The sequence below is a fragment of the Rhipicephalus sanguineus genome, chromosome 1 (genome assembly GCF_013339695.2).
Source record: "Rhipicephalus sanguineus isolate Rsan-2018 chromosome 1, BIME_Rsan_1.4, whole genome shotgun sequence".
In the NCBI taxonomy this organism is placed as follows: Eukaryota; Metazoa; Arthropoda; class Arachnida; order Ixodida; family Ixodidae; genus Rhipicephalus; species Rhipicephalus sanguineus.
This window is the reverse complement of record NC_051176.1, coordinates 201,348,284-201,370,821: the sequence shown is the minus strand read 5'-3', so window position 1 is coordinate 201,370,821 and position 22,538 is coordinate 201,348,284. Positions and strand designations below refer to the sequence as shown.

Genomic DNA, 22,538 nt, shown 5'->3' with positions numbered 1-22,538 from the left:
TCGCTTTAGTGAAAGAAGAGACGCAGAAAACAAAGCCCTCAAAATAATTGGTTTCGCTCCGCAAGGCGCGTTTCTATCAGCAGTTTGGTAAGTATATTCTTTTCAAGCCAAGGCGGCTAAGGCCGCGCAACGCTCGCGCAACAGCGAACGACAACAGAAGCAAACGCAGGCAAGCCAGGCAAGCATGCTACTGATGCTACGCAGTCGGAGGCTCGAAGCGGGTGTTGTCGAAGCAGTCGAAGCGCGCATGTTTACCCCTGCATTCAAGAACATCTTTTCACTCGGCGCTCCACCTTGACTCAATGTCGATGGCAGATACACCTATTGGCAGGAATGTTCACTAAATATTGAGCAATAGGCGGGATTACTTTGTGAGAACCGTTGTGTCTTTTCTGTTGAATAGTGACGCTGTGCTCAGCTAGGTCAAGTGAAGGGTGAGGCTTGTTTCAGAATACTTGTTCCTTCCTCCCCCTTTCCCCTCTTACTCCACTAGTTCGCGCCAGCCGCCAGTTCGCGGCGGCAGCGGCGGCGGCGGCGGCTCGATCGGCAGCAGAGCTAGGCCGGCTAGGCGACGGCCGGCGGGGATTTGCGTTTTGCGTAGCGTTGTCAGCTTTTGTTTGTGAACGGATTACGGGCTGTTTGGCATCAAGAAACGGTGATCATACTGTCTGTCGCATATTTTCCATCAGTGTTTGGTGAAACAAGCTTTACTGCGCTTTTTGCGACGGTACGTTCGTCGGTACGTTCGTTTCAAGAAGCGATAGGGCTGACGCGCTGGAGTTTTGAGTACTGTGGCGGAGCCTGGTGGCGTGCGCCGAAGTTGCTTGGGTAGTCAAAAATGGACGCCGACCGGCGAGTTACGCAGTTCTCAGTTGCTTTGAGCGTTTTACTTAATTTTGCGCCTAGTTTTCAGGCTCAAAAAGTGCTTAAAACGTACGCAGGAACTTGTCCGCTATGCCTGCAGAGTCTGACATGTTTGACGAGCGATCCCTGCTTCAACAAACCGTGCCGAAAGCAAGTGGTCCGGGCGACGGCTCTGAGCAGCGCGCGGTCCCGAAGAGCGGTCGCCGCCGTTATTGTTGCGTGGTTAATTGCCTCGAAAGTGGGGGTAAGGATCCTAATGCGCGGTTTTAGTACGCGAGCAAAACGTGGTTTGCAACGCAACGTGCTGATTACTTTCCGTACGCGCGTGCACGCGTTGATATATGTATATATTCCCTGTGTGCAGTCCAGACGGCACGCCGTGGCTGCCGACGGCGATCACGAGGATATGCAGCCGGCATTTCGTGGGAAACGAGAAAAACGATGCCATGAGTCACCCTGCGTATGTGCCTACGATTTTTCCGGCAGCTTACAGCCGGCTGCTTCCAGCGGCCGGCTGTAAACATTGCGCGCCGTCGCTTCTCGACCGCCACCGCACGCTGACAGAATTTGACGAATTCCCTAGAAGCAAATGTTGAAAATTACGACCGTGCATGGGGAAAAAGTGTGTTTGCGACTGAATGCGGCAGAAAACGGCACACGGCGCGAATGCGCTCATTCGGGCCGCCGACGGCTAGCCTTCGTCACTGGACCTTTCTTGATTCCGTTTCGTCGTGTAATGCAAATCATTTCGGCTTTCTTAACAGCAATCTTTTCGTTTATGCACTGTCGTTAATCGCGCGAGCATGCCTCGTAAAACTTAACTCGAGTTCAACGTCGTATGAGATTCGCTGCACTTGCGAGTTGCAGCGCGCCGAAATGGTTCCTTCAATCTCCTGTACGTCGTAAACATACTTTACGTTGACGAGCTTCTTGCGTTTACGCAGATTGCTTGGCCTGAAGAACTCAGCCACGCCAGAAATTGGCCGAGATCCAAAGCGCAGCACAACCGACAGCGGCGGTTCCATTGCGCATCTGAGCTTAGTGCTGCATGCGGCCGCCAGTCTGACTACTCGAAACCAAAGAACTTATCGTAGGGGGCGCTTTTTAGCACCGTTTTCGCAGCGCCGCCTGGGCAGCCAGTCAGGCCTATTGTTCTGCTCACCACCTTCGTTGCAGCCAGACAAACAGCTAAGAACGTGTGCACGTTCGGATAGAGTGCTTTTTTCGGTAAGTGCACCTGGCCATTCGTCGTTTTTACTGAAAGGTTTTAGCATTGTGATTAAACTGTGAACAGTTCTTTGCTAAGTTGAACCGCGTGGTCGAACGCGAAACTATAGTATACGCGCCGGTGCGAATCGTAAGCCAGACTGACTCGCCCTATTTTGAGTAATTATGTTTTGCGCGTTACAGCTCGTGGCTCCACGCACGCACGCTAGTGACAGGCCGACATAGTTTAGGCAAGCATGCTTACAACTACGCCGGCCTGTCGCTGACAAAGTGCAAAGCTTCTACCGTAGGCGCCTCGCCTGTAGGTGCGGTTATGATTGATTGTCGTTTCTTAATACATGACAGCATTTTATCATATCTGTAATTGGAAATGTTTCTTTAGAGTGACTTGATGATCTGTTATTTGTTGTAAATCCTGCGTAGCTTACTTGCTTTCTCTGTATGCAGCTTTTCTTCACTGCTGTTTGTGCAAGATATTGGGCCTCAGACCACGCCAGCTAATGCGGAAGGAGACTTGGAGTGCATTCATGCAGAATTTTATTTACGTCGCTGCCGTGCCACTCAGCTTCACCTTGTGCGGTCACCTTCCGACGTGTTTTGTGCCACATTTGGTTGTGCTTTATTCATTAATAAAGCCGATTTGACAACATCATGGGATAATTTATTGTTGCTGAGAAGCGCGATTATTTATTTGCGCGCCATCCGCTAAACATCATTTATGTAGTACAGTATACGTGTTGATCCCCTGCGTACGTGTTCAAATTTATTATAAACCGATGTCTTTTACATGAAAATTGGATATGTATGGTGTGCTGAAGTAGCCAATAATTCACGCGGCATATATGAGCGACCGCAACAACTTGATTCGGTCCGCAATAAACGCGAGTAAACTCAGCGTCGAAAACTTATATATGCAACAGTGGGGACATGCGTGGGTGAACAGGTATGTACGTATGTTAGTGATCTTGCTTGATTGTTTGGTCACTTGCTCGACGACTGACATAGGAAGTGTGAGAAAAACAGGAAAGTGCTCTTGCGGGAGCTCTTTCGGTCCCTTCAATCTCTATCTTGCTATGGTAGCCGTCAGGCTGCCGACCAAACATCTGCGAAGACAGTTATATTAGTTTATTTTATATTTCGAAAGTCCAAAATTTCGAAAACGGCGAAAAAACAAGAACGTCTATAAAACGTCTTATCTTGGTCTTTTCAAAACGTCTTCTAAAGACGTCAACTAGCGGGACATTAGCACAGCTATCAGACGTCGGATAGACGTCTACGGCTACGGGAATGTCTTGACCAAGACGTCTATTAGCCCTTTTTGATAGCCGTTGAAGACGTCTTTTAGACGGGAAATAGCTTCTTTTGTGTTACATGGGATTCTACAGGCCGTTCGATCGGACAAAAAATATTACTTGAAGAAAATGAAACAAGCGGCGTGATCGGCTACTTCTCGAACTCTCCTGCAACGTGTGGAATAGTGTTCTGTGATTGACGATTTTTTTACTTGCCTCATTTTTATGTTGTAATAATAATTTTGTTTCGTGTCGGAGCATATATGTACAGTAAAAGCTCGTTAATTCTACCATCATTAATTCCATCCTCGGAGCGCGCCAAGCACGAAGTGCCGCATGCAAATATGCGACGCAAAGGAGCGAAAACAGCGTTTGCGAAGAACCGAAACGGCCGCGGGCCTTCAGGAAGGCGCGGTCGTAATCCACAATCTTACCACAAACGCGTCGTTGGCGACCAATGCTTCAACAACGGCGACAAACTTGTTTCGTTTTCGATTTTACTCGGCGCACGCGAACTGCGTGGGCGCTATGATCGCGTGAATGGTAAAGTCAAAGCTGTAACAAGCAGTAGTTTCGTTTTCGCCGCGTGCCTTCAGAACTGCGTCGTTAGCGTAGTCGCCCAGCAGATGCGGTGCTCGGCAGTTTCGTTTCGACTCTGGTTGTAGGCCGCGTGAGCACCTTCACAAGTGCGTGGACGCTTACACGACCACGGTTTAGTCCACAGCGGATGCGGCGCACTCAGTAGCTTCGTTTGGACTTCCGGCAATGCGCCCGTAATGTCACAAAACTCAAATATGATGGAAGCTGTTGAAGAGCTTCAGCCGCGGTCCTCATGCTGGCATAAAACTAAAAAAACGATCGTCACGTGCGTCTGGTGGTGGTGGCGGCGGTACGTAATAAGGGATGGGTTCTGAGCTAGTGATGCAGAACTATCGATGGCACTATCGATACTATCGATAGCTGAGTCACTATCGAACTATCGATGGTAAAAAATACTATCGATAGCGCTATCGATAGATAGTAAGAAACTCGATGGTACTATCGATAGTATAAAATCGACAGCACGAACTCATTGCAGAATAAACTTCCTTGGGCGCGTGGTACATGGTGAAGCCGGAGGAACAGGCTGAAGGGCAAGAAAGTTAACATGCTTTGAGTTCTTCACCGGAGTGCTTTGCTGACACATCATCATAAAGTCAAAGTGTTCATTTGTAGCGGAAAGGAAGGCTTTACATGTGGTGGAACTGCGCGGCTTCAAATTTATATTGCATTTTATGGTTGAAAAAAAAAACATCTTCTTTGTTAATTGTAAGGTGTAATAGTTGTTTTTGGATGTGAATTTATTGATGGACATATTCCGCCATTTTCACTGCGGAAATAATTTATTTCTTTCGCCAAACATAGCTCATATATTAAGCGAAGCTGATAGTAGGCTATCGCAAATATTTTGGCCATATAGCCGGCCAGCAACAGCATTATTATTCACACTACTATCAACAGTATTGTCAAGTGGTTGTGACGGTGAAGCATGCTGGAGAAAGACTGGGAAATACGGAGCTCTTTATTTGGGCGAACTTGTGCCCAGAAAATCAAAACTCAAAATACAAGCGACACACGCTGCGCACTGATAGCGGCGACAACAGTCATCGACCGTCGAGTAATCTGATCATCGGTGGAACGCGTCGTCTTTTATACATCAGCCATCGAATCTTCCAGCGTTATCGCTGGTGCTCGCGTAAGCTCTCGAATAAACTTCACTATTCACGCCCGGCGCGTAATCTTAACAGAATGATCTCAAACAATCGTGGAGCTTTCAAACATTACGGCGCTGTCAAACGTTGCTAACAGTCTTTGTGGGTGAAACCCGAATACATCAAAACAAAGCAATGAACACGCGTGGCTGTAATGTCGCTAGTAATAACAACGATGGTACTACCGATTGCACTATCGATAGTTTGTCGATAGCGGTACTATCGATAGTTTGTTTACACTATCGATAGTTTGTCGATAGCAGTACTATCGATAGTTTGTTTACACTATCGATAGTTTCAAGAAAACTATCGATACTATCGATAGTCAATTTATCGATAGTTCTGCATCACTATTCTGAGCACGTTTCGGCCTAAAACACGGGGGTCTTCAGCCGCAGTCACATTGTGAACGAAGTAGCGAATGATGAAAATTGCGGCTTTTACACTGCTTTTATGCAAAAAATATATAAGTACTGGATTTACGTATTCATCAAGAAAATGAAAATGCATATAGACACTCGTTTATTATTTTCTTTATACTTTCGACAATTCGGCATTCCGTCAATTCGGACATTCTTCCGGTCTCGTGAAATCCGAATTAACGAGCTTTTACTGAATAATGAAACAGATATGTTTACAAACAGGCGTGCGCAGGCTTCCCATCAGGGGGGGGGGGGCGAAGGTTTATTGCAGCGCCCCCCCCCCTCACCCTACTAATTCAATGTATAGGGCAGATTTTGCGCTCCCCCCCTCTTAGGTGACTAGAAGGGTCAATGTACGGGGCAGATTTTGCGACCCCCCCCCCCTCTTAGGTGATTAGGGAGGGCGGCCGCCCCCCCCCCCCCTGTGCGCACGCCTATGTTTACAAAGATATGTACTTGAACTTGTATCATTTACTCAATTTTCCTGTTTCGGAGATGAAAAATATTGCAACAGAGTTAAGTTAATTTCTCATTATGCTGTGTCATAACTTAGCAAATGCACTTATAAAGCCCATAATGTTAATACATATCCTCATCAAGGGCTTAATAATGTCTAACCATTTCAAACAAATGTTAAAAATGCTGAATTTTGCTATGTTTCTTCATGGCCAGAAATAATGTAAATTGAAAAAGACAAAAGAATAAACAAGTATAATCATAAAAGGCAAATGCCTTCAAATAAGGGGAATGATTGTTTTGTAGTAGTGGCTCAAAGCAATAATTAAAAAACAGTTATTTTGCATGACACCAATTTACTTCCGTGAGCAAAGTTCAAAATTCTTTCATGCAATCGCAAAACTTTTTTCTGAAAACTACCACTTGAATAAACCCTTCTCACATTGACATATAATGCATACCTGATTTTTTTCAACGGTATTGCAGATGGTTAAATATGTGCCTGCCCATGTAACACAAAAGAAGCTATTTCCCGTCTAAAAGACGTCTTGAACGGCTATCAAAAAGGGCTAATAGACGTCTTGGTCAAGACATTCCCGTAGCCGTAGACGTCTATCCGACGTCTGATAGCTGTGCTAATGTCCCGCTAGTTGACGTCTTTAGAAGACGTTTTGAAAACACCAAGACGTTTTATAGACGTTCTTGTTTTTTCGCCGTTTTCGAAATTTTGGACTTTCGAAATATAAAATAAACTAATGTCTTTGCAGATGTTTGGTCGGCAGCCTGACGGCTACCATAGCAAGATAGAGATTGAAGGGACCGAAAGAGCTCCCGCGAGAGCACTTTCCTGTTTTTCTCACACTTCCTATGTCAGTCGTCGAGCAAGTGACCAAACAATCAAGCAAGATCACAAACGTACATACCTGTTCACCCACGCATGTCCCCACTGTTGCATATATAAGTTTTCGACGCTGAGTTTACTCGCGTTTATTGCGGACCGAATCAAGTTGTTGCGGTCGTTCATATATGCCGCGTGAATTATTGGCGGCTTCAGCACACCATACATATCCAATTTTCATGTAAAAGACATCGGTTTATAATAAATTTGAACACGTACGCAGGGGATCAACACGTATACTGTACTACATAAATGACGTTTAGCGGATGGCGCGCAAATAAATAATCGCGCTTCTCAGCAACAATAAATTATCCCATGATGTTGTCAAATCGGCTTTATTAATGAATAAAGCACAACCAAATGTGGCACAAAACACGTCGGAAGGTGACCGCACAAGGTGAAGCTGAGTGGCACGGCAGCGACGTAAATAAAATTCTGCATGAATGCACTCCAAGTCTCGTCAAAGAAACTATACTAGCTTCCGCATTAACTGGCGTGGTCTCAGGCCCAATATCTTGCACAAACAGCAGTGAAGAAAAACTGCATACAGAGAAAGCAAGTAAGCTACGCAGGATTTACAACAAATAACAGATCATCAAGTCACTCTAAAGAAACATTTCCAATTACAGATATGATAAAATGCTGTCATGTATTAATAAACGACAATCAATCATAACCGCACCTACAGGCGAGGCGCCTACGGTAGAAGCTTTGACACTTTGTCAGCGACAGGCCGGCGTAGTTGTAAGCATGCTTGCCTAAACTATGTCGGCCTGTCACTAGCGTGCGTGCGTGGAGCCACGAGCGGCGAGTCAGTCTGGCTTATTCGCACCGGCGCGTATACCATAGTTTCGCGTTCGACCACGCGGTTCAACTTAGCAAAGAACTGTTCACAGTTTAATCTCACAATGCTAAAACCTTTCAGTAAAAACGACGAAATGTCAGGTGCACTTACCGAAAAAAGCACTCTATCCGAACGTGCACACGTTCTTAGCTGTTTGTCTGGCTGCAACGAAGGTGGTGAGCAGAACAATCGCTTCTTCAAACGAACGTACCGACGAACGTACCGTCGCAAAAAGCACAGTAAAGCTTGTTTCACCAAACACTGATGGAAAATATGCGACAGACGGTATGATCGCCGTTACTTGATGCCAAACAGCCCGTAATCCGTTCATCCGTTCACAAACAAAAGCTGACAACGCTACACAAAACGCAAATGACCGCCGGCCGTCGCCTAGCTCTGCTGCCGATCGAGCCGCCGCGAACTAGTGGAGGAAGAGGGGAAAGGGGAGGAAGGAACAAGTATTCCGAAACAAGCCTCACCCTTCACTTGACCGAGCTGAGCACAGCGTCACCATACAACAGAAAAGACACAACGGTTCTCCCAAAATGATCCCGCCTATTGCTCAATATTTAGTGAACATTCCTGCCAATAGGTGTATCTGCCATCGACATTGAGTCAAGGTGGAGCGCCGAGTGAAAAGATGTTCTTGAACGCAGGGGTAAACATGCGCGCTTCGACAACACCCGCTTCGAGCCTCCGACTGCGTAGCATCAGTATCATGCTTGCCTGGCTTGCCTGCGTTTGCTTCTGTTGTCGTTCGCTGTTGCGCGAGCGTTGCGCGGCCTTAGCCGCCTTGGCTTGAAAAGAATACACTTACCAAACTGCTGATAGAAACGCGCCTTGCGGAGCGAAACCAATTATTTTGAGGGCTTTGTTTTCTGCGTCTCTTCTTTCACTAAAGCGACAGTCACCGCTTTTTAGACATGCCGTTTTGGCGTCTTTGCGCTCGTGGACAAAACATTTGAAGAATCATTTAGATAGTCGTTGCGTGCGCACTTTCCCCCAGAATGTCTAAAAATGTCTCAAAGTAGACGTTGTGGACTTCTTTGGCAGAATACACTCTGCCTATGTCGTAGCTGTTGAAAACGGTAATAAACAGTACGCAGGCATATTTGAGAGGCAAGTGCTTTATTTTGCAAAAATGTCTATTCTTGATCTTCTCGTAAACCAAGACGTCTATAGCCGTCCGTAGCCGTTTCGAGAAGTCTTTTAGAGGTTTTGTGTTACATGGGTGGTACACTTGAGATGGAATGACCCGTATTATATATATATATATATATATATATATATATATATATATATATATATATATATATATATATATATATATATATATACACGTGTGTGTGTGTGAAGGAAAGAAGTGCTAATTTCAAGGGCTCGTTTTCTTTGTTATACACAATATTAATGAGAACTAACAGACATGCCAAGGAAGGTATAGGGGATGTTTTTAGTAGTAAATGTAAGGTAAATGTGAAGAAAGAAAAGTGGATGAAAAGATAGCTATATATATATATATATATATATATATATATATATATATATATATATATATATATATATATATATATATATATATATACTGTAAGGGAAGAGAACAGAGACAACGCCCGTACGCTAGGCCGGCTGTTCTATTCTGTTCTGTGCCGCGTAAGCCCGTGACCCACAACCCAGTTCGGCTTCAATCATCAGATTCGGCCACACTGCGTCGGTTCGTTTCATAAAAAAACACACACACACGAAACGCGACTTGTCAGTTCTGCCGAAGCTCTCTTTTCTACAGACGAGACACGTGCACGTGCACAGAAAAATTGTTCTGCGTTTGTCCACACTCGTTTCGCCTGCCGGATAACCTACACGCCACGTGTTCTCACCCAGCCGTTCAGTGATGACGAAAGGTCCTTCATACTTCGGGTAAAGCTTTTTGCCCGGCGATTGCGCGCATCGTTGTACCCACACCTCGTCTCCGACCTTGTACTGTCTTGCGTGCCCTAGCCCGGATGACGCGGCAGGCGGTCTGTGGTGAAGCGGTGCGCCCGACTTTTAAGGGGGTGCTCAAATTCTTGACGGCCGCCAGCTTCGGAATCTGCCCGTAGACAACTTCATAAGGTGAAGTTCCAATGGAAACCTGGAACGCCGTGTTAATCGCGTACGCGGCTGCCTGCAGGTGCTCATCCCAGTCTGCTTCATTTGGTTTCTTGTTGTTGCAGTAAGGAATGAGTCGAGCCAATAGGGTCTGGTTGTACCTCTCCGTTAGGCCATTCGCTTGTGGATGGTATGCTGAAGTCAACTGATGATCGACACCTGCATTTCGGAGGTACGATCGGAGTTCACGACTTCGGTAAGTGGTTGCCCTGTCTGAAATGATCTTCTTAGGTAGGCCATGCTTCCATTCAAAACGGTCCTGTAGAAATTTGATTATAAAGCCAGCGGCGAGAGAGGGCACCGCAGCAACTTCCACAAGTGGTCCACTGCCACTACAATGTATCGGTTCCCTGCGGCTGTAGTTGGTAATGGACCGACGTGATCAATCCCGATGGTGTTGAAAATAGTGTCAGGGAGTGGAATAGGCGTTAGTAGTCCATGTTGGCATCCCGGACGACGCTTATGCTTTTGGCAGACCTCGCAGCTTGCGACGTACAATTGAACGCTTCTCTCTCTCCTCGGCCACCAGAAACGTTCCTGGATCTTCCGCAGAGTAGCTCGTCGGCCTACGTGTCCACCTTCCGGGGCATCATGAATGGCGTGCAGGATTTCAGAACGCATGGTCGATGGAATCACTAAGAGGTGGCGTTCTTCGTGGTTGCTGGTCCAATGGCGTCGATACAACGTTCTTCCGCGGAGGACAAACTTGGAATTCATCTGCGTGTCTTCGAGCGACGTTATGATTGCTGCCAAATCTGAATCGTACCGCTGAGAGTTCGAAACATCCTGCTGCGAGAACCAAATCCAACCTCCTTTGGGTTGTGGTAAGCTTTCCTCGCAAGGGTTCCGCGATAACGCATCGGCAACCTGGTTTAGCGCCCCTGCTCGATATGCTTCACGTCGTAAGTGTAGTCTTGCAGTCGGATGATCCAGCGGGCGAACTTGTACTTCAGGTGTTGCTTGGCAAACATCCACGCAATCGCAGCGTTGTCCGTAACCACCGTGAACTTGCGGCCGAACAGGTAGTGACGAAACTTCTCGTACACGCTCCAGACAACAGCCAGGCACTCCAACTCGTTCGAGTTGTAATGGCGTTCCGTGTCCGATAAATTGCGGCTGGCGTAAGCTACAACATGTTCAACTCCGTCTGGGTCGCGCTGAACGAGGACCGCTCCTAGACCAACCTGGCTTGCATCAGTGTGAACCTCAGTGTCGTATTTGTCCTGGAAATGACTCAGAACGGGGCACTGTGTCAGACGGTGCTTGAGGGTTTGAAAGGCGGCATCTTGCGAAGGGCCCCACACAAAAGTTGACGCTTTCTTAAGCATATTGGTGAGTGGAGCTGCTGTTGATGCGAAGTTGGGAACAAACTTGCGCAAGTACGACGCGAGACCTAAAAATGCCTGCAGCTGTTTCAAGGACGTTGGAGTAGGAAAGTTTGCTACTGCTGCTACTCTTTCAGGCAAAGGTTGAATACCGTCTGCAGAAATGGTGTGTCCTAAGTACGGGATGGTGGCCGAGAGAAATTGCCATTTTTCTCTGTTCAATCGGAATCCGGCATCGAACAGCCTTTGGAGGACTTCATCAAAGTTCCGAAGGTGTTCTTCCTCTGTTGTGTCCACGACCAATATGTCGTCCAGATACACGACACAAGCATGATCTTTCAATGTGCCGAGGGCAATATTCATGGCACGCTGAAATGTACTTGGTGCAGTTCGCAGCCCATAAGGCATGCGGTTAAACTCGTAGAGACCGGAAGGTGTCCGGAACGCTGTTTTGCACTTGTCTTCTTGAGCAACGTTAATTTGCCAATATCCCACACGAAGATCAAGTGATGAAAAGAATTTAGAGTCCCGTACAGTGTCAATGGCGTCGTCGATGCGGGGAAGTGGGTATGAATCGGGAATGGTGTGCTTGTTTAATTCCCGATAATCGACACAAAACCTGAGGCACCCATTCTTCTTCCGGACAAGGACGACGGGTGCGGCCCAGGGACTAGAAGATGGTCTAATTACATTAGCGGCCAGCATTTAATGCACAAACCTCCTTGATCGAACTGCCTGTGTTAGCAGCATATTGCTAAATAAAAGTCTCTGTACATGCAACTTTAACTTTAAAAAATATTTTGTGCTTACGTTTGCTTTTCCACTCGGATATTGCATCACATTTCTTGGTGCACATTGTTGAATAACACACTTGGCATCATTGCTTGTCTGGTTTGTGCAGAAAAAAGTAAAAACATTGGCCACCATTGCACAAATCAGCATTGTATTTCTGCACAGATGTCGACTGGATTAGCTGCTTGTCAGAAAGCAAATATTTGTATGAATTGGGAAAACAGTGATGCCAGCTAGTTACATTGAACATTCAAGAAGAAAATGTTAAACCAGTACATAGGTACAAAGCAGTGTTAAGCACAAAATCCTAAAGCTGTCAGAATGAAAACGCAGGCCACTGTAAAATAACAGACAAACTTGATTCCATTACCACTGACTATGCTGGCCACTTACTAAGTGGATGCCTGCTAGACTCCTGCACACTTTTTGCTCCTGTTTTTGCATGTCCTCTGGCTTGCATACATTTTATTTGGCATTGTCAACTAGCAAACACCATCCATTCATGCACATAAAGTGTTTGAAGTACGGCAAGTTGTAATGCTTATTATTCACAGCTCTTTTCTATCTTGAGCCATCCAGTGTGAAACTGCACTACAGGGCACAGACTTGCAAAGTCATATACCATGCTTGCACAGCTTTAAACTTGAACAGCAGTGTTCTATTCCATAAAACTTACAAAATGTGTTTATTATTTCATTACTAAATGCTAGCTCACATTCAAATCAATATAAAAAGGTAATTCTTAATTTCTACTGTTAATATTGTAAGGTTTATGAAGACTTTTCATCCATTGGTGAAGGACCATAGCCACCACCGCCAGGTGTCTCCACATGAAGAACGTCCTGCAAAAAATATATATAAATTGAGCGCACACAAAACTGCTGTGCCTGAGCATCTCAGTGAAAGCATAATCAAGGGCAAAATCTAAAGAAAGTGTTTCATTTAAATAGAGCCACTCTACTTCTCTTATCAGCGAGAGCCCATGCATAAATATTTCACCTTTGTAACAAGTTTCCTAATTACCACCAAACAAGTGGAATGAAATGACTGCCCCTTTGACAATTTCCTCCAACTGCATTGCAGTTGACTTGACCACATAGGTGAGTAAGACTTGCTGCTGGGCGAGTTGGTTGGTGCCAAAGGGATACATATCAGTGCAGACACAGAAACAAAGGCTCAAAAAAGAACGAGTGGGAAGCAGAAAGGCATTTGATCTTTCAGCTCCCTACTCTTTCTTTCTTGAGTCTTTCTTTTTTTTTTGCGCTAAGACGTATCAATTCCACATACAGTGATGCTACCGAGGACTTCTGATTTGGAGCAATTTTTGGAGCAGCAAAATTTCCGTTTTGGAGCACTTTGGAGCAGCAAAATTTTCATCTTGGAGCACTTTGGAGCAGATATTTTTGCATCTGGGAGCACTCTGGAGCAGCGAATTTCACATCCTGGAGTGCACTACAGAAGCATATTGCAATAACATTCAAGCACAGGAATATTACTATGGGGCTCTTGTGAAGGCTAGAAATATTTCGATTCATTGCAAATCTCATGGAAAAAATAATCTCAGGAGAACTCCATACTCCTCCTAAATACTTCACTCGCTAATGAAAAAATAAGGGCTCATGCAGTTGAGTGTTCTGAATTAACTCTTCGGCGATTATTTTCGACACTAGGAAATAAACAGAATACCAGATCAATAAAATTGCACTTTATGAAATAACACTCTAAATACATCTATGTGGTTATCAGCAGGCATTGTAGACAAACGCCGTGATGTACAGCAGTGCCTCAATGTCAGAGCCACACTGTCCCTAATGCATTCCCCTAAGAAAACTCCAAGGCGAAAGCCAGGTTCTTTTTCTTCTCGATCGACGGGTTGATCCTCCCCCTCCTTCTCTGCAAGCTATCTGCACCTCACCTGGTTTTGCGCTAGCTCCATGATCGGCGCACCGATTACGGAAGCAGTGTAAAGCGACAATGTCGTGATGGCGTCATCACGTGACATCACGATATATGACGCCATGATGACGTCACAAGTTTTTACGATCTATGACGTGATGATGACGCCATCACACGATTATTTTTTGCATCAATCGATTGACGCCGCCGACGGTCAATTTTCGTGTTTGATAAAGCATCTGATGCTTTCGCATTAATATTGCGTATTGAACGTTAACAACCTGGCCTTACATACCAAACTGTCCTCCACCATTTCACCTCCTTGCCATGCGCGAAACAGCTTCGCTTATCATCCACTTCACAGAGTGAAATGGCTCCTCAACTTTTTTTAAATGTTTATTGTGATAATAATTATATGGACGCTCTCCGCGGATTTTTGCCGTCGCCATTGCCGTAATTTTCTGTATAAGGACCAAATTAATAACATCACCACACGCATTCTAGCCGCGGGTAAAAGCTCGCGACCGCTGGCGACGATCGCGGCTGAAGCGGAGATTAAGCTAGCCGGCCGTCTGTCTCCGTCGCACGGACAGCGCATGAGATAACATCTTCCCGCGTGCGGGCCTGCCGTCGATTGCTCATCAAACAGAGAGGAAACGCCCCGCCCGTCATTCGTAAGGAGCCTGAAAGGACGCCAGAGGAACGGGGGGGGGGGGGGGGGGGGGGGCAAGGGGACCGCATCGTTCGAAGGGCGCAGTCGCTTGCGCGCGCGCCATCTCGAGGCATCAGGAGACGGCTCGTAAACTTACTGTGCTCTCAACGCTTACTTCGTGTTTAGAGAACTCAGAGCAAGAAAACGCATCGGTTCCTGGAGCGGCCATATTCCCTTAAACCAGTGTTTTGTTGAGTTACGCGAGATCGAATCCAAAAGAGTTAGCTGCTATCCTTACTTCGTTTAACAATACAATTTGTTGGTATCGCATTCATTGCTTCGCCCTTAAGCGAAACCGAGTTTTTTTTTTACCCGTCAGCTATTGACCCCCGAAAGCGAGGGGCGGCCGTGTAACATGGGGTAGCCGCTTCACTGTGGGCCGTCAGCGACGGGCCCGCTACTGACAGCTGCGCATTTGCGGCTGCTCCGACCAGGATATATGCTTTTTATTAATGAGATGACATCTTTAAAAAGCAAGCAAAAAATTCGAATTGGAACCCTAGCACGTGAGCTCGAAAGGGCAGGGCCTTTTAGGGGGTATTTACCGCAGAGTGATTAAACTCGGACGTGCTGGTATAAGCAATTACGAAAAAGCTCTTCTGAATGAAGGTCCATGGATAAAGTATATCCGAGGAAAAGTGTGAACGCGTGTCCACCGTTCGCGTGCTCTTCCATAAACGCGAAGCAAGGAAAATTCGATATTGTTCCATATATATACTGCTAGCGATCCCAGATTTCATTCCGCGATGTCCGGAAACAGAAGTGACAGACATTTTAGCAGCACACATGTAGTTAATACTGAACATTGCTTTCCTTACATGCCGTGCGACGCTTGAAACGAGCTATCAGCAGCGTTTCTAGAACAGACGACGTCCGCCGATGAATCGCCGTCGCACTTTCTCGCTACCGAGAGGCCTAGACGTCACGAGCCTCTGCGGAGAGCGCGTTTGGCTGTCGAGCCGACTTGCAGAACAGAAGCTGCGTCGGCACCGTGAATGGCATCGTGGCTTATTCGGGACGCACGCGCGAGCGCTATTTATTCAGCGGAATAATTCTTGGTCCATGGTTGCGACTTTGGCAGCCCCAATATCAAGCTACACATGTTCTGACGCGCCGGCCGTGCGATTGCCGGTGATAGACGCCCCCAAACCCGAGACTTTGGCGCAGTTTGGCGCAATTTTCGTCGATATTATCAGGTTGGCGCAGTAAATACAATTTGGCGCACTTTGGCGCAGTTGGCGCAGGAGTGGAATCACTGCACATAGGTGAGTAAGACTTGCTGCTGGGCGAGTTGGTTGATGCCAAAGGGATACATATCAGTGCAGACACAGAAACAAAGGCTCAAAAAAGAACGAGTAGGAAGCATAAAGGCATTCGATCTTTCAGCTCCCTACTCTTTCTTTCTTGAGTCTTTGTTTTTTTGTTTGCGCTAAGACGTATCCCTTCCACATGGGTGAGGATTGATGGATGTGTACATATGATACAGGACGTATCAGCATAATCTAATTTATTGAGCTCCTCATTTCATTCTCTGCAAAGCTCCATTTTACATGACTGCAGTGCATTTCTTCAGCACAAAAACTCTCCATCCTTATCACAAAGAAGCCATATAAGTAAAAATCACAACACCTCCAGCCAGGGGCATGGCCAGATATTTGTTTTTGGAGAGGGTCGGACCCCCCTTTATGTATGTTTGTGCATGTGTTTGTATGTGTGCTTGCATATATACACATACAAAATGTGAAAATGTCAGGAGTGGGGGAAGGTGCGTGCATACATACACATACAAAATGTAAAAATGTCGGGAGTGGGGGGAAGGGGGGGGGTTGAACCCTCAAACCACCCCCTTGGTTACGCTACTGCCTTCAGCTTCTATCACTAGTTGGTGTTGAGCTTTGAGTGGCAATGTGGATAGAGATGGAGTTGACGGACCTGCTACATGTTACCATAAGTTCTGAGGAATGTTAGAACCGATAATAATATGCAATATGCTGAAAGTTCCAAGTGTGTGGTGCAAAGTTCGATGACACCGAGCACACTTTTCTGCTTCAGTAAGCTATGAGGTCAAAATTTGCCACAGGGAGGCGAAAATAAATATTAGCCTAAAATTCAAAGTTACAGCCTACTTCTACACATGCAATAACTAAGCTATGAGAGAGTTTTCTACAGCTTTGAAGGTTCGGTTCCAAAGAAAGGCACAGCCAGAAGTGCAGCAATATCCTATCCTAGCTCTAAACAAGGGCTCAAGGAAACATGGATAGCTTTGCCAGTAAGATTATTCAACATTTTCAACAGTGTGATGCCACCAAATACATTGTAGAAATAAACTTCATGTAAGAGAAATAGCATAACAATTGACTCTCATATTAGCACTGCTGTTACAAAACTGTGAATTCAATTCAGCATTAATTCATAACGTTGTTGTCAGCATATAAATGTCTGTATTCAAGCACACACTTCAATGGCCCTGACAATGCTACCAAGCTCCTTTTCAAGCCATCGATGTCTGTTATGCCATTGTGATGTTTATGAGCAGAAGTATTAACATGACTGCAGAAAGAGCAAGTAAGGTTTAAAAACAGCAAAATAAGGCAATGTAACAAAGTTTGAAATTGTGTATACCCATAGCCTTTGCCTCGGCTTTGCATCAGAGCTTTATAGTGCTACAATTTCATCGGCTACAAGGTAATATAAAACACACCCTGGTCTAGTACGTTACCAGGGCTTCAATCAAATAAGCATTTGCTGGAAGTTATGAGGATCACAATAATGTGAAGCTTGGTGAGGGTGCCCTTGTGTACATACTCCACATTCAAGTCTCAAAAGCATAAAGGCATAATGAAAGAAAAAAAGAAATGCTTTGGTGAGAGCATATACCCCAGGTGCAATGTTAACTGAGGCCTTTGAACCCAAGTTGACAATTCTGCCACTCTTGAAATACAGCAAGTTGATGCCGCATGATCCAGGATGGCCACCTGCACGAAACATGAACGAGTACAAATGCAGTGTAGTCGGATACTGAAAGGATATGGTGCTAACACAATTTTCTACTCTTTCTGGTATGCCAAGCCTCCTTCCATTTTTAGACTGACCGATCTTGTATTCTACTAATCTAATTAGAGAATTTTTTTTAGTATTCTGTTAGAATGTTGCTTTCTGTTTTATTCTGCTCGTCACTGCATATCACTGAATCTTAAATAATTTTATACCAATCTCAATTGCAATGACTTAATACCACTTGATGTACAGTCACGATCATAAGTTTGGAAACCAGGCGATCATGTGGCAGTGTGCATGCACGCACCGTCTAACGGATCGTTGCCTGCTGTCGAGAGTCTTGCAGTCGCATGCACGGCCATTCTATCTCACTGGCCTGCTTGCTGCTCAATGGCCAATTATCGGAATCAGCAATCGCTGATGGCACAGCTGCCATGGCCCAAACTCGGCCCTTTCGTCATAAATGGAAGTGTCTCCTAGCAATGGGGGTTGAGGCGTCTGCCGAGCAGGCAACATTTCGCCATGCTTGTTAAAGGGAGTGATTTATATTTGTTGCTGTATGCACTCTCCGAGATCTTATTGATGCTGTCCGAGATCAGTTTAACAGATTGCAGGTATGGCGTTGTGGTAGGCCCTCGAGAAATAACTCTACTATCTCCTTTTTCTCCTTGGCCGGCACTCGTGGCGGCACACTTGCGGAAGACTAACCGGCAATACATGAAACTCATCATATACCTTTCGCTGCGTAATACCCCTGTCACACGGCCACCACCGAACTCCGTTTATCTCCGTTCCGCATTGAACTCCTTAATGGAGCTTAACCAGAATGGAGTTGCGGCCGCGCTACACGGCTCGGTGCAAGCTTTCGACGGTTGCCGCATGGGGCAGAAACAGCGCTGCTGCGCTCTTCGAAACGTCCAGTGTTTTGCCACAGGCAAAACACAAAAACACAAAAACAGGTTTTTGTTAGGGGTGTGCGAATATTGCATTCGAAATATTCGTATTCGATTCGAAAATCATGTATTCGAAAAGTTTCGAATATTCGATAACTTCGAATAATCGAAAAATTCGAATATGCGGTTCGATTAACATGCATAAAATAACTCGTCTCCCGCATTTCTGCTGCGTTCGTATCGCTACAAGCGTTGCCGAGAGGAGCGACAAACATCGTAAGTACACGGAGGCACGATATCTGCCTGCGACGAGCGCCCCAATACGTATGATTTATTGCTGGTGCATCTTCGACGTGCAGCGCTGTTGGCTGTCATGTAACCGTACATTTTCAATATTATGCGGCCGTAACGTACCGCACTACCACTCGTTCACTGTGCGGGACCACATCTGAAGAAATACAGTGACCCACGTGACTGGTGGCAGACTGTAGGCGCCTTCAGATACCACACTCTGGCAAAGCTTTGCCCCATGTACCAGCCACTTCTGTTCCAAGCGAGCGTGCCTTTTCATTTTCAGGGGCGGGGGGAGTTGTCTCTGTTACAAGGGAGCGCCTGCTGCCTGATCATGTTGAGCAACTCATATTTCTTCATGATAACATGTATTCATCACTTTCATTGTGCCGTGATATTTGCTTGTGCCGTGATGTGCATTGTGCTAGCATGGACATTGTGTACCAGTGTATGTTGTGTTGCCAGTCAGGCTGTTAATGGTTCTTTTTTTTTTCAAATAGCTACATGTTAAATGAAATATTGTTACTGTGGAGGCATTTTTCCTTTGATATTCGATATTCATTCGATATTCGAAGGTGGATATTCGTATTCGATTCGTATTCGAAAAAATTGATATTCGCACACCCCTAGTTTTTGTGTGTTGATGAAGTGCTCGGAATCACCATTGCTGTCACAGTGCTTGTGCGTGCGCCTCACACGTGCAGAAACAAATACCGCGCGATGCTTCACAGCGGCGGCTTGGCGAGGCATTGGTGTGGAGAGTACAAGCGCTGATGTCTGAAAAGAATACAACTAAAACTTACACTACGGGGCGTGAAATGCTACGCAAAAAAGAGCATAGCTTTTAAAATTATAATTGAGCTCATTAGGACGATTTTGCTAGTGCGGTTTTCAGCGTAGCAGTAGCTGGCTGGGAACGAGAGTACTCCATCGAGCCGAAATGGTCATTACCGAACTCCCTCCACCAAAAGCTCCATTTACCTTCCTCAGCGAAATGGTGACCGTGTGACATGAACCCCATCTCCTTCGAGGAAAAGACGAGGGAGTTAATCGGAGTTCACGGGTGCCCATGTGACAGGGGTATAAGACTTTTCAAAGAGCGTTTGTTCGCTAATAGGGAGACCTGATGACACAATGAAAATACATGAGCATAGTCGAGTGAACGGCTAGCGCTTTTTCGATCAGGACATTCTGCAGGCGATAGCGATCTGCAGTGGGAACGTTTTAATTTTATGTAGTTCGGAAACAGCCCGAGATCGGACCAAGGAGTTCCAGGCTGCCGTGCCGCTTCTTCGTGATAAAGCGCTACTGGTGACGGCAGTCACAAATTGTGATATCCGGCCCAGGCGCCGGCGTGCAGCAAGTGAACAAGCAAGAAGGGCCGCGCATGTGTACTCCGAGACTCTCGACAGCAGGCAACGAGCTGTCAGATGGTGCGCGCATGCACACTGCCATGCGATCACGTGGTCTCCAAACTTATGATCACGACTGTACACTATTAATGTTGAGAGTTCACCAAATGAAAGTGCATCCAGCTATGAAACTCATTCCTTGAAGCACTGTACTTTTAATGTGAGTGCTCCGTGCCCATTTGAAAAAAAAAAATAAATAAATAAAAGAGCAAGGAAGTGCTTTTTCAAGACATACAAATGCACAAGAAATTTGTTATGGGGTTTTTTTCTATGGCTCTACCAGCCAAAGTGATGGCCTCCTGGTCTGTTACATAGCAGGGCATATCTGTAGCACCATCTTTCATAAGGAAAGGCAGCGAATAGATTTGGCAGCACCAAGAAGCAGGCACAAATTTTCGTTTGAAGCTACCATTTCTCTTTTCATGGCTTTGCTTCTGAAATAATTTCGATAGCAATCATAATGCAACTTAGGGACATCACTTCATTTGCAACAGCAAAATCTGGTGATGGGCCTTTTATAAGTATGTGTACTATGGGGTTTCTCTATGCTCTTGTCTCCAGTGAAAAGACTAAACATTACAATGTGTGGTGCAATGCAGAGAAAACAAGACCATCTTCTCATGCAGGCTACTATATCTTACTGCTTCAGTGCATTTCTACCATACCTTTCCTGTAATAAAAAAAAATCTACCTAACAGTGACTCGTAATATTGCACAGTCACATCTAGACTTTTCTTTAAAGGAGCCCTGCAACACTTCTCCAAGTAATCATCGAATGGCTTCATTAAAGGAGTTTATTGCCTCACAAATCGACAGTGGCAAAAATTTTTAGAAGTACTAGTGGAGTTACAGGGATTCGTCGCACGTTTTAAGCGCTTCCTCTCTCCTTTCGCACCAGCGAGTGCACTGAAAGCTACGCAGGGGGGGGGGAGGATGACAAGGGGGCAAGAAGCTATGTCCGTTCATCAACGCACATTCTTTTTTCTTCAAACGTGTGGCTTACTTTCAGTGTGATAACAAACGAGCGAGCGGGCATCTCACGGCGAGCGTGGTAACTATGCAGCTCACGATGCTCAAATTAGCCAATGGCCATGTACTTCGGGTTTATGGCACGGTCATTTGGGTTTATGGCATCATCTGTCGAGAGAAGTGCGAGCTATTTATAGCTGACATTGGGAATTAATTGCAAATTTCAGGCTGTGTGCTGCGCTATAATGTTTGGCTCAACTGTTCTCAGGAGCCTCAACTACCGATCGGCAGCATTTTCCGACCAGGCTCAAAAAGTGTTGCAGGGCCTCTTTAATGCAGCTCATTACCCATCACACATGATCTTCGGCTACGTCCACTAACATTCTAAATCTAGTAATAACCAATAATCCCAACATGCGTTCATAATTCATCAAGGTGGACTATCTGATCATGATACCATACCATCTTGCACGTTTCCTCTGAAAATATCAGCGCTCCGATAAATACATGCGATGCAACAAGGGAGCTGATTTGGCAGAATCACCTCCAAGCTACCAGCCTTTTCTGTAAGAGTCAACTAAGCGCACTATCGGAGTATGCACCAAGTGTTACTTGGTGCATACTCCGACAGTGGAGTAACACACTTGGTGTTACACCAAGTGTGTTACTCCACTCCTTCAATATCTTGCCTGTCAGTCGTTTGTTCCAGTACAACATAGTCGTCTTATTTCACAAAATGCTTCATAATAACCTCATGCATCCACTCGTGTCACGTGATTTACTGCTGAATAAAAACTTGACGAGATTTACAGCTAATAAGAATTTTTTGTTACCAACAGTTCACACTAATTATGGCAAAAAAACATCTGCATTCACTGCTATTTCACTCTGGAATGATTTACCTACATCTATCAAATCTTGTGTTTCCCTTCCAGTCTTTAAAAATGACCTTAGACATCACTATCTGTACTAAGTGTACCCACGTCATGGCTGCTGTCTAAAAGACTTTTTTTTTGTACTTTGAATTTCTTTTGTTGTGCTTTTTTTCATGTTTAATTGATCTGTATTGAAATGTATCACCTATATGTTTTGATTTTTCTAATAATTCTGTTCATTTGCTGCTGTTAGTTATTACCTACAATGCTTGTATAATGAACCGAGGGTCCCACTACAGTTCTTTTCCTTTGGGACCCTCGCCTGTATATTCGCTAATCTTGTATTACCTTTTGAAATCAATAAACTGAAACTGAAACTGAAACTGAAATAAAATCCAATAGCTGGTGACGATTGGTGCTAGTCTGCCAGCTGTCCAGCTCTATCCAATCAGCGTGCGCTGAAATGGACAGTCAACT

The 22,538-nt window shown here is 45.4% G+C and overlaps 1 protein-coding gene across 2 annotated transcripts in view; it reads right to left on the bottom strand.

Annotated features, from left to right (window-relative positions):
- Positions 1 to 12,652: 12,652 nt before the first annotated feature.
- LOC119405450 (5-oxoprolinase) overlaps positions 12,653 to 22,538 on the bottom strand; it is a 98,446-nt gene continuing 88,560 nt past the window's right edge. For both annotated transcript variants that reach the window (XM_037672289.2, XM_037672296.2), the window contains 2 exons: positions 17,502 to 17,599; positions 12,653 to 12,858 (listed from right to left, as the gene is read on the bottom strand). In XM_037672289.2, the coding sequence (XP_037528217.1) occupies positions 12,787 to 12,858; positions 17,502 to 17,599 (170 nt within the window). In that variant the 3' untranslated portion in view covers positions 12,653 to 12,786. The remainder of the gene's footprint in view (positions 12,859 to 17,501; positions 17,600 to 22,538) is intronic.